The 15,919-nt window shown below is 43.7% G+C and overlaps 1 protein-coding gene and 2 pseudogenes across 1 annotated transcript; 1 reads left to right on the top strand and 2 right to left on the bottom strand.

Annotated features, from left to right (window-relative positions):
• Positions 1–3,993, bottom strand: LOC109561914 (transmembrane emp24 domain-containing protein 9). Its single transcript, XM_019964738.2, has 5 exons — positions 3,780–3,993; positions 3,503–3,603; positions 2,301–2,426; positions 1,803–1,949; positions 1–836 (listed from the first exon to the last, which is right to left on the bottom strand). Exons 1-5 carry the CDS (start codon positions 3,961–3,963, stop codon positions 687–689), a joined length of 708 nt encoding a protein of 235 aa, XP_019820297.1. The 5' UTR covers positions 3,964–3,993; the 3' UTR covers positions 1–686.
• A 6,970-nt stretch (positions 3,994–10,963) lies between these two features.
• On the top strand, positions 10,964–12,677 carry LOC109561913 (elongation factor 1-alpha 1 pseudogene; annotated as a pseudogene).
• Positions 12,678–13,866: 1,189 nt separating this feature from the next.
• On the bottom strand, positions 13,867–14,737 carry LOC109560995 (ubiquitin-conjugating enzyme E2 G1 pseudogene; annotated as a pseudogene).
• Positions 14,738–15,919: the final 1,182 nt, after the last annotated feature.

The raw sequence follows: 15,919 nt of genomic DNA, 5'->3' as shown, positions 1-15,919 counted from the left end.
TCAATTTTTTTTTTTATTGGGAAACCAATGTAACAAACCTAGACTTATTGAAAATGAAATCAGTAACTAAGACTCTGCAGGCCCCATCCCCAACCAGCACCAAGGCCTCTGCTTGGCCTGACCCCAGTTTCTTCAGTCCCCAAAAGAACAACCACGTGAAGAACCTGGGGTCAACCTCAGGGCTACTTTCCCACATTGCAACTCCCTATACCCCACCCTCAATTGACACAAACCCTGGATCAGCAGGCTGGGTGTAGGCCCAAGGAGGGAATAGTGAGGTTTCCTGGGTGGCAGGGAATCACAGCTATGCCCCAACCTGGTCAAAGTTCCAAGTTAGCAAAGGAAGACACAAGGAAGACTGGCTTGCCCACCCGCTCCCCTCCCCCCAGTCACCCCAGATAACAGGCTCACATCCCTGATCAGTAACACTGTGATTCTGAGGTGTCAGTAGGGCTCCCGGTGGCTTCACCAGATTACTGCAAAGGGCCCAGGGGAGGGGGCAGGCATTTACCCAACCACCTGCTCACATTAGCCAGCCAAGCTGCTGCCCTCGGCTTGGGCTGTGGCCCCTCTCCCCTCCAAATACCCATGGCTGGAAACCAGTCCTCCTGCCAGAGAGAAGTCAGTCCAGGAGGTCCTTTCTTCCCCAGCCAGGGAGGAAGGCTGGGCTGGGAAGCCTGGGATGGCTACACCAGCTTCTTGGCTTCAAAGAAACTCTTGAGGTGTCTCATCTGCCAGACACCGATGGCTACAAGGATGAGGGTCTGCAGGATGGACCACCACAGCACCCTTTGGTTGGTGCTCTCACTGGTCTGCCGGAAGCGTTCCTCTCGCCACTGTGGGAAGGGAAAACAGAAGAGAAGCCTGAGTTGGCTGAGCCTCATCTGGGGCCACTAGAACCACTGGGTTCCCTCTCCAGAGGATGCCCCAGGACCAACTAACTTTGCCCAGGTTCCGAATGTCTGAAAAAAACCACCCCGCCTGGGAATGAATTGTCTTCATCCTCACCAGCCATATGCCCCTGGGTAACCCACTCATTTCTCCCAGGTCCATTGGCTCATCTGTCAGGTAAAGCCCTCACCTGGTCCTCCCATGATGCCTGGAGGAGTGGTAAAGTGACTGTGGCATTACTCTATCAGACAGAGCTGTCCTGGGACACTCAGAAATGGATTTGCTTGAGCCCTCTGCCTGGGTCTCCCAAACTGCTCCTTGCATACTGTGTGCACAGGTTGCAAACTGGTGGTCCAGGGGCTGAATTGAGCCCACACATGTATTTTATAGGCTCACACAATGTTTAGACAACATTTAAAACTCAGAATTTTTTACGTAAAAAAAAACCAAAAACCTGGACCCCTAAGTATCTCTTAAAACCCTGGGTGAGCAATTCTGCAATGCTGTCTTCAGCTGACAACAGCAGCTGTTCCCGTTTAGATAGGTTGCTATTCTACCAGTCCTTACGGTCACAGATCCATTCGTGGTACAGGCCTGGCTCTGGGACACAAGTGAGTTTGAAACCCCTAATCCTGGGGGCACCAAGAACCATGGAAAGAACACCCAAGGTGTTGGTATCAATTCCTGCTCTGTCACTCTGTGTGGCTCCTAATAAGACAATGACAGCCTCTTAAGAGACTGTCTTCTCAATTACAAAGTAGAGTTAGTAACACCCATCCCACGTTTTAGGCTGGCAGTGCAGCACAGACAAAGAAGTCCCTTGGATTTATAATGAATCTGATGTGCAACTCCTGGCTAAGCCAGTGGGCAGCCTCTGGGAAGAGGCCCACTGCTCCTGCCCAGCCACTCACCCGCTGGTAGTTCTGCTCTTTCTGGATCTGCTCCACTTGCTCGACCAGCTGTCGCACTCGTAGCTGCAGCTCACTCAACTTGTCTTTGGCAGCAATTTCTGCATAGTCGTTGGCATGTTCACCTACCTGGATGTCCAGGTGAACTCTCTGGAGACAGACAAGATAAGGAAGGTTGGGAGAATCAGGTAGCCCTGCTCTGTCTTCCTGCCAGTGCCTAATAGCTGGTCCTCCCACCTTTCTTCATTTGTTCATTTAGCCAACACTGACTGAGGCCTCCTCAGTGTCTGGCCCTATGGGGCTCTAGGCCCAAAGGCAAGAATAAGCCTTGGCTGATGCTCTCACCAAAGCATATACAGAAAGCTCTGCAACCACCCCCTTAATGTTCACTGGAAACCCAGTTGTATTAAGAGACACAAAATCTGACAGTCACCTACAGTACCACCAGTTCCCAGTCTTGATGAGCTATAGGTTGAAAGAATCCAACATGGGTCCACTTACCAGCATGCCTCCAGCAAAGAGAGAGAACTTGGTGGAATTGGAGTGAAGACAGATCTGATGCTCGCCAGGGGTATGCGAGGTGAAGGTGAATCTGCCTTCAGAGCCATACTGCCGGGCCAGGATAACCTGGAGAGCAGAGACTTCAATGAGCATTGAGTGAAGTTGCTCAGTCGTGTCCGACCCTTTGCGACCCCATGAACTGTAGCCTACCAGGCTCCTCTGTCCATGGGATTTTCCAGGCAATAGTCCTGGAGTGGATTGCCATTTCCTTCTCCAGGGGATCTTCCCAACCCAGGGATCGAACCGGGGTCTCCCGCATTGTAGACAGACGTTTTACCGTCTGAGCAGGCTGAATGGTGCTTAAGGCTCTACTGCTGCTGCTGCTGGTAAGACGCTTCAGTCGTGTCCGACTCTGTGCGACCCCATTGACGGAAGCCCACCAGGCTCCCCCGTCCCTGGGATTTTCCAGGCAAGAACACTGGCTCTAAGTACCGTAAAAGTTGACAAGCAGAGACACCCCACAACACTAAAAGTTCCAATGTTGTTAGCAGCAGTTGCCAAAAACTTGCCTTTGAGCTATCTGGAGAAAGGGATTGACATGAACTTGGCATGTGGCCACTCTTGGAAAGCTCTTTACTTTATTCATAACTCATGCCCTTTCAACTCTTTCACTGATTCTTCTAAGTGAAAGGTTGACAGCTAAACGGTTTTGTTTAGTTGGTTTGGGATATGGTTTAATACCCTTATTGGTCAAATTAAAAGCTGCTCTTTCTTTTTGGAAAATACCCTGTTCCCTGATATCCTAAAGTCTATATGCCACAGCTTTAGAATCAACAAAACTCTTTGGTTTCCAGCACCACAATTAATCCACCCATCACATCTGTAAGATGGATGAATTTCTATTTCACAGACCTAGAAAAATGGCTCAGGGAAAGCAACTGACTTGGCGAAGTCACACTGAGATCAGTAACAAGTTGACAGAAGCAGCTAGCACTGAAACAGCCCAAGGTTAGACTGGAGTGAAAACGCAGGTTCTTCCCACAGTACCAACGGTTTTTTTTTTTCTTTTTCTTTTTCTTTTTTTTTTTTTTTACCAGTTTAGCAGATGCGGAAACTATGAGGGGAAGTACCAATGTCTGCTTGATCTGGCGCCCAAGTGCAAAGCGGGGTTGGGGGTGCGGGGCTCAGCGGGGCCGACTCACTTTATCTTCTGGGTCTTTAACCTCCACGAACATGCCAAGCCCAGGGGTGGCCGGCTGGTACTCCTCTCGCTGCTTGTCATACAGCTGCGTCCGGTAGTTTCCTGGAGGGAAGCGGGGCGAGACCAGTCTGAGGAGCGCAAGGTGGCGCCGGGTCCACGGTGGCCAGGGCACTGCGAGGCAGCCTGCCCCCGGCTCTGAAGACATGACTCTCCCGCACTCCCCCCACCCCCACCCCAAGACCGCGGTCTTGTTGAAAACTCTCTCCCTTCCCCCGTACCTATAACCATGGTCTCGTCCGGAATCTCCTCAATAAAGCACTTTTTTTCCGTCTCCCCAATGTGGAAGTACAGCGCGCCTCCGCGGGCCGCAAACCACAGCAATAGGAGGAGGACCCGAACGACCCTACCCAACCGGGACCCAGGGCAGAGCCCGACGACCCACAAGCTCCGCTCAGCAGCCATCTTGCCCCCACCTGCCCGCGCAGGCGCAGCCTGCCTCGCCACGTAGCCCAGCCGCCGCCGCGGGAGCTGCCGGGACAGCGAGTTCCGCCGGGTAGACTACAAGTCCCAGATGCTCCGAGGCCGCGGCGCGGCAGTACCTGATTGGGGCGCAGCTCCTATCTAGGGCCAAATTACAGCAGCAGAATTGGATTTTTTTCCCCTTTAACTCTTATCGCCGCCCAGTGACTGGTGTTGATTATCAGTTTGTTTTGTTTTGCAGATGATGAAACTAACGTACTTTGAGTCGGCAAGCGAATTATGATAAGGGACAGGAGCCTAACCTAGGATGCTTGACTTCCCTGGGAAGTAGGATCTGCCGCTCTGGGCTTGCTTCTGCTTGTGTTTTCCTTTGTGCTGTTTTAACTACATGCTATATTACTGCTGTTGTAACCACCACTCAGAATTAACAGATAATTACAGAATTAACAAATGATAACATTTTATGGTAATACTTTCAGGTATTTTTTTTTTTTTTTTTTTTTTTGCTTGTTATATTGTTTCTCTTTTTTTTTTAAATTAATTTTATTTTATTTTTAAACTTTACATAATTGTATTAGTTTTGCCAAATATCAAAATGAATCCACCAAGGTATACATGTGTTCCCCATCCTGAACCCTCCTCCCTCCTCCCTCCCCATACCATCCCTCTGGGTCGTCCCAGTGCACCAGCCCCATGCATCCAGTATCGTGCATTGAACCTGGACTGGCATCTCGTTTCATACATGATATTTTACATGTTTCAATGCCATTCTCCCAAATCTTCCCACCCTCTCCCTCTCCCACAGAGTCCATAAGACTGTTCTATACATCAGTGTCTCTTTTGCTGTCTTGTATACAGGGTTATTGTTACCATCTTTCTAAATTCCATATATATGCGTTAGTATACTGTATTGGTGTTTTTCCTTCTGGCTTACTTCACTCTGTATAATAGGCTCCAGTTTCATCCACCTCATTAGAACTGATTCAAATGTATTCTTTTTAATGGCTGAGTAATACTCCATTGTGTATATGTACCACAGCTTTCTTATCCATTCATCTGCTGATGGACATCTAGGTTGCTTCCATGTCCTGGCTATTATAAACAGTGCTGTGATGAACATTGGGGTACACGTGTCTCTTTCCCTTCTGGTTTCCTCAGTGTGTATGCCCAGCAGTGGGATTGCTGGATCATAAGGCAGTTCTATTTCCAGTGTTTTAAGGAATCTCCACACTGTTCTCCATAGTGGCTGTACTAGTTTGCATTCCCACCAACAGTGTAAGAGGGTTCCCTTTTCTCCACACCCTCTCCAGCATTTATTATTGTAGACTTTTGGATCGCAGCCATTCTGACTGGTGTGAAATGGTACCTCATAGTGGTTTTGATTTGCATTTCTCTGATAATGAGTGATGTTGAGCATCTGTATGTCTTCTTTGGAGAAATGTCTATTTAGATCTTTGGCCCATTTTTTGATTGGGTCATTTATTTTTCTGGAGTTGAGCTGTAGGAGTTGCTTGTATATTTTTGAGATTAGTTGTTTGTCAGTTGCTTCATTTGTCAGGTATTTTTAAAGTTAAGCTTTTTAGAGACATCCCAATCTTCCCTGGTAGCTCAGTTGGTAAAGAATCCGCCTGCAGTGCAAGAGACCCTAGTTCGATTCCTGGGTCAGGAAGATCTGTTGGAAAAGGGATAGGCTACCCACTCCAGTGTTCTGGCCTGGAGAATTCCATGGACTCTATGGTCCATTGATACATATATTCCATGGACGCGTATATTCTATGGGGGGTCACAAGAAGTCTAACAGGACTGAGTGACTCGCTTTCACTGGGGTATCAACATTTGCTATAAGTTCCCATCAGGAAGCTTCCATAAACCTCTTATCCTTGTCCCTCAGAGGGCAGACAGGCTGAAAACCACAATCACAGAAAACTAACCAAACTGTTTACATGGACCACAGCCTTGTCTAACTCAATGAAACTATGAGCCATGCCATCTAAGGCCATCCAGGGTGGACAGGTCATGGTGGAGAGTTCTGACAAAATGTGGTCCACTGGAGAAGGGAATGGCAAACCACTTCAGTATTCTTGCCATGGGAACCCCATGAACAGTATGAATAGGCAAAAAGATAGAACACTGAAAGATGAACTCCCCAGGTCAGTAGGTGCCCAATATGCTACTGGAGATCAGTGGAGAAATAACTCCAGAAAGAATGAAGGGAAGGAGCCAAAGCAAAAACACCCAGTTGTGGATGTGACTGGTGATAGAAGCAAGGTAGATGCTGTAAAGAGCAATACTGCATAGGAACCTGGAATGTTAGGTCCATGAATCAAAGCAAATTGGAAGTGGTCAAACAGGAGATGGCAAGAGAGAACATCGACATTTTAGGAATCAGTGAACTAAAATGGACTGGAATGGGTGAATTTAACTCGGATGACAATTATATCTACTACTGTGGGCAAGAATACTTTGGCCACCTGATGCAAAGAACTGACTCATTGGAAAAAACCCTGATGCTGGGACAGATTCAGGGTGGGAAGAGAAGGGGACAGAGGATGAGATGGTCACCAACTCAATGGTTATGAGTTTGGGTAAACTCTGGGAGTTGGTGATGGACAGGGAGGCCTGGCATGCTGTAGTCCATGGGGTTGCAAAGAGTGGGACATGACTGAGCGACTGAACTGAACTGTGGGCAAGAATCCCTTAGAAGAAATGGAGTAGCCATCATAGTCAACAAGAGAGTCTGAAATGCAGTATTTGGATGCAATCTCAAAAACAACAGAATGATTTCGGCTCGTTTCCAAGGCAAACCATTCAGTATCACAGTAATCCAAGTCTATGCCCTGACAAGTAATGCTGAAGAAGTTGAATAGCTCTATGAAAACCTACAAGACCTTCTAGAACTAGCACCCCCAAAAGATGTCCTTTTCATTATAGGGGACTGGAATGCAAAAGTAGGAAGTCAAGAAATACCTGGAGTAGTAGGCAAATTTGACCTTGGAGTACAAAACAAAGCAGGTTAAAGGCTAACAGAGTTTTGACAAGAGAACACATTGGTCATAGCAAACACCCTCCTCCAACAACACAAGAGATGACTCTACACATGGACATCACCAGATGGTCAATACCGAAATCAGATTGATTATACTCTTTGCAGCCAAAGATGGGAAGCTCTCTACAGGCAGCAAAAGCAAGACCGGGAGCTTACTGTGGCTCAGATCATGAACTCCTTATTGCCAAATTCAGACTTAAATTGAAGAAAGTAAGGAAAGCCACTAGACCATTCAGGTATGACCTAAATCAAATCCCTTACGATTATACAGTGGAAGTGACAAATAGATTCAAGGGGTTAGATCTGATAGACAGAGTCCCTGAAGAACTATGGATGGAGGTTTGTGACATTGTACAAGAGGCAGTGATTAAGACCATCCCCAAGAAAAAGAAATGCAAAATGGTTGTCTGAGGAGGCCTTACAAATAGCTGAGAAAAGAAGAGAAGCTAAAGGCAAAGGAGAAAAGGAAATATATACCCATTTGAATGCAGAGTTCCAAAGAATAGCAAGGAGAGATAAGAAAGCCTTCCTCAGTGATCAATGCAAAGAAATAGAGGAAAACAATAGGATGGGAAAGACTAGAGATTTCCTCAAGGAAATTAGAGATACCAAGGGAACATTTCATGCAAAGATGGGCACAATAAACTCCAGAAATGATATGGACCTAACAGAAGCAGAAGATGGACCTAACAGAACAGTAGCAGAAGAAGCGGTGGCAAGAGTACACAGAAGAAATATACAAGAAAGATCTTCACGACCCAGATAACCACGATGGTGTGATCACTCACCTAAAGCTAGACATCCTGGAATGTGAAGTCAAGTGGACCTTAGGAAGCATAACTACAAACAAAGTTAGTGTAGGTGATGGAATTCCAGTTGAGCTATTTCAAATCCTAAAAGATGATGTTGTGAAAGTGCTGTATTCAATATACCAGCAAATTTTGGAAACTCAGCAATGGCCACAGGACTGGAAAAGGTCAGTTTTTATTCCAATCCCAAAGAAAGGCAATGCCAAAGAATGTTCAAACTACCACACAATTGCACCCATCTCACATGCTAGCAAAGTAATGCTCAAAATTCTCCAAGCCAGGCTTCAGCAGTACATGAACCATGAACTTCCAGATGTTCAAGCTGGATTTAGAAAAGGCAGAAGAACCAGAAATCAAATTGCCAACATCCATTAGATCATCGAAAAAGCAAGAGAGTTCCAGAAAAACATTTATTCTGCTTTATTGACTACGTCAAAGTCTTTGACTGTGTGGATCACAACAAACCGTGGACAGTTCTTAAAGGGATGGGAATACCAGACCACCTGACCTGCCTCCTGAGAAACCTGTATGCAGGTCAAGAAACAACAGTTACAACTGGACATGGAACAACAGACTGATTCCAAATTGGGAAAGGAGTACATCAAGGCTGTATATTGTCACCCTGCTTATTTAACTTATATGCAGAGTACATCATGTGAAATTCCAGGCCAGATGAAGCACAAGCTGGAATCAAGACTGCTGGAAGAAATATCAATAACCTCAGATATGCAGATGACACCACCCTTGTGGCAGAAAGTGAAGAAGAACTAAAGAGCCTCTTGATGAAAGTGAAAGAGGAAAGTGAAAAAGTTGGCTTAAAATGCCAACATTCAGAAAACTAAGATCATGGCATCTGGTCCCATCACCTCTTGGCAAAGTATAACACAATATTACAACTAGGATATTGACATTGATACAGTCCAGAAACAGTAGTTCTCTCACCACAAGGATATTTCATGTTGTCCTGTTATAGCCACACCCACTTCCCTACCCTCTTACCCAACCCCTAACTCCCTCTTACTTCAGACAACCACTAATCTGTTTTCCATTTCTATAACTTTGTCATTTCAAGAATGTTATATAAATGGAATCATACAGTATGTAACTTTCTGAGACTGGCTTTTTTCACTCAGCATAATTTTGGAGATCTATTCAGCTTACTGCATGCACCAACTGTTAGTTTCTTTTTATAGTAAAAAAAAATAACCATTACAATGTATAAAGATAAAATTTTGTAATAAACAACTGAAAGGGGTGAGAACAGAGCTGTTAAAGGAGCAGAGTTTTTATATGTTATTGAAGGTAAGCTGGTATAAATTCAAATTAGAGTGTGATAACTTTAGGATGTTAAATATAATCTCCATGGTAACCACAAAGAAAAGAGCTAAAGAATATACACAAGAGACTTTGCTGGCAGTCCAGTGGTTAAGACGCCACGCTTCTACTACATAAGACACAGCCTCAGTCCCTCATTGGGGAATTAAGATCCCGTGTATGGCAAGGTATGGCCAAAAAAAAAGAATGTACCCAAAAAGAAATGAGAAAGGAATTTTAATGTTTCACTACACAAAGTTATGCAAAAGAAGTAAACACAAGAAATGAGGAACAAAGAGCTATAAGGGAAATAGAAAAAAATTGCAAAATGACAGAAGTAAATCCCTCCTAATAAGTAATTATTTTAAATATAATTTATTAAATGTAAATAGATTAAACTCTCCAGTCAAGACAAAGATTTGCAGGATGGGTAAAAAACACAACCAACTATATGCTATTTGCAAGAGGATCATTTCATTTCATTTTACTTTTTAAAATTTTATTGGAAAAAAACTTTATTTTGGAAGAACTCACTACATCAGGTGACAAAATTCCAAAATCAAATTGTATGAAAATAGACATCACAATTTCTTTTACAATAGGTGAGAAAAAAATCTCAAGTATAGAATAGAGGCAAAGGAATATGAAGAAGGAGAAGGGTTTGAGGGTAAACAGCATTTTAAATAGCAAAAATAGAAGTTAAATAGAAAGCTATAGTTGTGCATTCTTTATTTATCCAGACTTCACATTGGGTAACTGAAGGGCAAAAATAAAACCAAATTTTGTATTGTTTGGGGTAAATTTTAATAATTTTAAATCTGAAATGAATTTAGAACCAACTCTTCTTTGTTCTTGGGGATAATGACTGAAAAGAGCTCTCAACAACGAAAACTGTTATTACTATGTCCAATCCAAGAGATGGGCGCAAATAAACAACAGGGATAAAGCACCTGGTGAGGACCACTCCTCCGAAGTCATCCTTAAAGATCAGTAGTTGTGACTTCCCTGGTGGCTCAGCAGTTGGGACTCCGGGCTCCCACTGCAGGGGACGGGTTTGATCCTGGTCGGGAAACGAAAATCCTACATGCCAGGTGGTGCATACAGAAAAAGAAAAAAAATCAAGTAGCTGCCTATTGAGTAGTTCAGTATTTGAACTAAATGATTTGAAAACTTCCTGACCTACAGAAGAGAAGAGCAAGGAAAGTGTGTCAAAACAAAGAAGATACAAAAGTTTAGTAAGTGAAAAGAGTTTAATGAAGCCTGGATGGTTTAAGGACATTAATACATGTTGATTTTGTTTGAAAATATTTATTATATAACAAAACATAGATATTCTGGAAAACAATCAGATGAATGCACTTGAAAAGTTTTTTGATTACTCACTGTAATTTATAGACCTATGGTTTTTTCCCATCCATTTGTACAGGTAATCGAGAAGTTGATAATATTACTCCTAAAATTGAGATACTATAAACCAAAATAGAATTGTTAGGGCTTTTTGCATTAATTTGTGAAATAGTTTTTTCATCCCACCTACTAGTAGGTAACTTGCAGTATGTAGTATTGTAACACTTTACAAATGACTATCTCTAGTCTATACACCAAATGTAAGAAACAGCATTGATTAATGTTCAGAAAGAAATCCTGAGAAATCTACATAAATCAATATGCAATTGGGAGAAAGTAACTCCAGCTCCTTTGAGTCAGTGCCTGACTGAGAGAATTGTGGGTAAAACCATGACGATGATGCTTCATAGCAGTGATTGGTCCACATGTTTGGATTTTTATTATGTTTAAGATGGAAACACCCTTTTCGCAATGGGTTTGCCGCCAGGACACAGGTGTTGTGAAAACCACCGTTAAACCTAAGCCAAAATGGGAAAGGAGAAGACCCACATCAACATCGTCATTGGGCACGTAGATTCAGGGAAGTCTACCACGACTGGCCATCTGATCTACAAATGTGGTGGGATCGACAAGAGAACAATTGAAAAGTTCGAGAAGGAGGCTGCCGAGATGGGAAAGGGCTCCTTCAAATATGCCTGGGTCTTGGACAAACTTAAAGCTGAACGTGAGCGTGGTATCACCATCGACATCTCCCTGTGGAAATTTGAGACCAGCAAGTACTATGTTACCATCATTGATGCCCCAGGACACAGAGACTTCATCAAAAACATGATTACAGGCACATCCCAGGCTGACTGTGCTCTCCTGATTGTTGCTGCTGGTGTTGGTGAATTTGAAGCCAGTATCTCCAAGAACGGGCAGACCCATGAGCATGCCCTTCTGGCTTACACCCTGGGTGTGAAACAACTAATTGTTGGCGTTAACAAAATGGATTCCACTGAGCCACCCTACAGCCAGAAGAGATACGAGGAAATTGTTAAGGAAGTCAGCACCTACATTAAGAAAATCGGCTACAACCCTGACACGGTAGCATTTGTGCCAATTTCTGGCTGGAATGGTGACAACATGCTGGAGCCAAGTGCTAACATGCCATGGTTCAAGGGACGGAAAGTCACCCGTAAGGACGGCAATGCCAGTGGAACCACCCTGCTTGAAGCTCTGGATTGCATCCTGCCACCAACTCGCCCAACTGACAAACCCTTGCGTTTGCCTCTCCAGGATGTCTATAAAATTGGTGGTATTGGTACTGGCCCTGTGGGTCGTGTGGAGACTGGTGTTCTCAAACCTGGCATGGTGGTCACCTTTGCTCCAGTCAGTGTAACAACTGAAGTGAAGTCTGTAGAAATGCACCATGAAGCATTGAGTGAAGCCCTTCCTGGGGACAATGTGGGCTTCAATGTCAAGAACGTGTCTGTCAAAGATGTCCATCGTGGCGATGTGGCTGGTGACAGCAAAAATGATCCACCCATGGAAGCTGCTGGCTTCACAGCTCAGGTGATTGTTTTGAACCATCCAGGCCAAATCAGTGCTGGATATGCACCTGTGCTGGATTGTCACACAGCTCACATTGCTTGCAAGTTTGCTGAGCTGAAGAAGAAGATTGATCGTCGTTCTGGGAAAAAGCTGGAAGATGGCCCTAAATTCTTGAAATCTGGTGATGCTGCCATCGTTGATATGGTTCCTGGCAAGCCCATGTGTGTCGAGAGCGTCTCTGATTATCCTCCCCTGGGCCGTTTTGCTATGCGTGACATGAGACAGACAGTCGCTGTGGGTGTCATCAAAGCAGTGGACAAGAAGGCACCTGGAGCTGGCAAGGTCACCAAGTCTGCCCAGAAAGCTCAGAAGGCTAAATGAATATTATCCCCAATACCTGCCACCCCAGTCTTAATCACTGGTGGAAGAACGGTCTCAGAACTGTTTGTCTCAATTGGCCATTTAAGTTTAATAGTAAAAGACTGGTTAATGATAACAATGCATCATAAAACCTTCAGAAGGAAAGGAGAATGTTTTTGTGGACCATATGTTTTGTGTGTGGCAGTTTAAGTTATTAGTTTTTAAAATCAGTACTTTTTAATGAAAACAACTTGACCAAAAATCTGTCACAGAATTTGAGACCCATTGAAAAAAGTTTAATGAGAAAAAAAAAAAAAAGATGGAAACATATTATGTTGAGATGTTTAAGTGATTTTGGGCTCAAAAATCAATGCAGATGGTGACTGCAGCCATGAAATTAAGACGCTTGCTCCTTGCAAGAAAAGTAATGACCAACATAGACAGCATGTTAAAAAGCAGAGACATTACTTTGCCAACAAAGGTCCGTCTAGTCAAGGCTATGGTTTTTCCAGTGGTCATGTATGGATGTGAGAGTTGGACTATACAGAAACCTGAGCACTGAAGAATTGATGCTTTCAAACTGTGGTGTTGGAAAAGACTCTTGTGAGTCCCTTGAACTTCGAGGAGATCCAACCAGTCCATCCTAAAGGAAATCAGTCCTGAAGATTCATTGAAAGGACTGATGCTGAAGCTGAAACTTCAATACTTTGGCTACCTGATGCGAAGAACTGACTCACTGGAAAAGCCCCTGAAGCTGGGAAAGATTGAAGGCGGGAGAAGGGAACGACAGAGGATGAGACGTTTGGATGGCATCACCGACTCGATGGACATGAGTTTGAGTAAACTCCGGGAGTTGCTGATAGACAGTGAGCCTGCTGTAGTCCATGGGGTCGCAAAGAGTCGCACACAACTGAGTGACTGAACTGAACTGAAGATGGAAACATTCAAAAATATGTGCTTTAATTATAGATATGGAAATAATTATTTATCTGCCTGATCCATCATCCTGCCAAGGCTGAGATTTTTGTAACTACTGCTTTGTCCAATGCATTTGTAAACAGACATTCCACAATTCTTCTAGAACTGTTTTCAAGTTACTACTGTAGATGATTTGCCTCAAGAAATATGTAAATAAATACTCCCATACATTTTAAAAAAAAGGAAATTAAATGGAAATTTTTAGTTCTAAATGCTTTTCATCTGACTTGCTTTAAGGAATCTTTAAAACTGATAAAAAAACAATAGGGAAAGAAAACCTGCTAAAATCTTTCAGAATTTACATGATTCTTATTCTACTACAAGAAAACATTATCTGGTACAAGGTATATTTGTGGATGTACATAAACACACGTATACTATCTGGATCATATTATACTATGTACAATTCTTTACAATTCTTCTTGAAGGTTAAAGCAGTTCATAGAATTCGAAATGCATAATTATCTGTAAGTTGGCACTTTTTAAGCTCTTGTCAACATTGATACTGGCATGTTTTATTGCAGCCCAGTTCTAGCTGTTATTTGCCAACTTGTTACAACAGAAGTCCAGCAATAGGTGGGTAGAGTGCAAGGAAAATAGTGCCATGTTTCTCAACTGGAGTCCCTGAAATAAGTGAAGTTACAGCTGTTGAATAAATGTCACTCAAAAGCAGTCTCTTGGCTTTTCCTTACACAGCAGGCACCTTTCCTTTTCTTTTAATTAATTCATTTTACTGTTTCAGGTCTTAGTTGTGGCATGCGGGATCTAGTTCCCTGACCAGGGATCAAACCCGGGCCTCCTGAAGTGAAAGCATGGAGTGTTAGCCCACTGGACCACCAGGAAAGTCCCCCAACATTCCATTTTAATTCACCATTTCTGTCTTCGTTCTTTCACAGCATCAGTATTAGCAGATGGGTCTCCATTAGGGTCTACCAGCACAGAAATGACACGAATCATGATGGTTTCCACAGTGGGAATAGGCAGCCAGCGTTCCTCAGGTTTTTCATAGCCATATTTATCTTTTTCAGGCTTGTGGAGAATAGCAATGCATGTTTCATCATTTTTATCAACATTTGGGCTCCAGATTTCTATAATGAATTTTATTTTAGGAAGAACAATAGTAAGGATTTCCCGAGATCATGGTCATCTATCAAACCTGCTGAAAAGCCTTCCACTGGATTTTTGTTGAGTTCTACCAACTGTCTTCACCAAGAGTCTGGGTTGGCACTGGGGCTTTGGAAGGACTGAGGACAGGCTCTGGGGCTGCTGCAGCTGGGTGTGCTGAGGAACCAGGGTCCCCACCACCAGCAGGTCCAAACTGAGGGAGGCTGGGCTGGGGCAGTGGTACAGGATTTTGCTTGCCCTCCATTCCTTCAACCGGCCTGGTGGGGCCCACCTGTGTCTCCCCTGCCACTGCCTAACTCAAAAGAATATTTTATTTTATTATTATTGTTTTTGGCCACACCACAGGGTTTGTGGGAGCTTAGTTTCCCTACCAGGATTGAACCCTGACCCATGGCAGTGAAAGCGCCAAGTCCTAACCACTGGTGTGCTGTACTTAGTCGTTCAGTTGTGTCCGACTCTTTGAAACCCCATGGACTGTAGCCCGTCAGGCACCTCTGTCCGTGGGGATTCTCCAGGCCTGAATACTGGGGTGGATAGCCTTTCCCTTCTCCAGGGACTCTTCCCAACCCAGGTATCAAACCTAGGTCTCCCACATTGCAGGCAGATTCTTTACCATCTGAGCCACCAGGAAAGCCCAAGAATACTGGAGTGGGTAGCCTATCCCTTCTCCAGGGGACCTTCCCGATCCAGGAATCGAACTGGGGTCTCCTGCACTGCAGGAGGATTCTTTACCAGCTGATTAACCACTGGACTGCCAGAGAATTCCCAAGAGACTCGTTTTAGCTACAATGACAGAAACAGATTTGAAAGTGAAAGAACTGAAAAGGATAGTCCATGCACATAGTTACCAGGACAGAGCAAGAGTGGCTAAACTAGTATCAAACAAAATAGATTTTAAGTTTAAAAAAGTACAAGAAACAAACATTATATTACTATATAATGTATGATATATTAATAAAAGGTTATATATTATATATTAATAAAAGGTTCAATTATATATTAATAAAAGTTTCAATATAGCAAGAAGATAAAATGATTATAAATATTTACATACCTAATAATCGATCATCAAAATTCTGAAGCAAAAATGGACAGAATTGGTGACTTTGTCAGTCTAGTGGTTAAGACTTCCAATGCAGGGGGCGAAGTTTCAATCCCTGGTTGGGAAACCAGATTCCACATTCTGCTTGGCCAAAAAATAAAAATTTTTTTAAAAAATGGACAGAATTGAAAGGAAAACTAGACTGTGCTACAATTATAGCTGGAGTCTTTAATACCTAACTCTCAATGATTGGTGGTCTAGTTACTAAGTCATGGTTGACCCTTGTGACCCCATGGACTATATAGCCCACCAGGTTCCTCTGTCCGTGGGATTTTCCAGGCAAGAATACTAGAGTGGTTTGCCATTTCCTTCTCCAGGGGATTT

The sequence above is a fragment of the Bos indicus genome, chromosome 7 (genome assembly GCF_029378745.1).
Source record: "Bos indicus isolate NIAB-ARS_2022 breed Sahiwal x Tharparkar chromosome 7, NIAB-ARS_B.indTharparkar_mat_pri_1.0, whole genome shotgun sequence".
In the NCBI taxonomy this organism is placed as follows: Eukaryota; Metazoa; Chordata; class Mammalia; order Artiodactyla; family Bovidae; genus Bos; species Bos indicus.
The sequence above is the reverse complement of the archived record's forward strand: the minus strand, read 5'-3'. Positions and strand labels throughout refer to the sequence as shown.

Coding starts and splice junctions, on each gene's coding strand:
- LOC109561914 (XM_019964738.2), bottom strand. CDS start 3,963: ATGGCTGCTGAGCGGAGCTTGTGGGTCGTCGGGCTCTGCCCTGGGTCC. Junction 2,427..3,502: donor TTAAAGACCCAGAAGATAAA/GTGAGTCGGCCC, acceptor TCTGCTCTCCAG/GTTATCCTGGCCCGGCAGTA. Junction 837..1,802: donor AAGAGCAGAACTACCAGCGG/GTGAGTGGCTGG, acceptor CCCTTCCCACAG/TGGCGAGAGGAACGCTTCCG.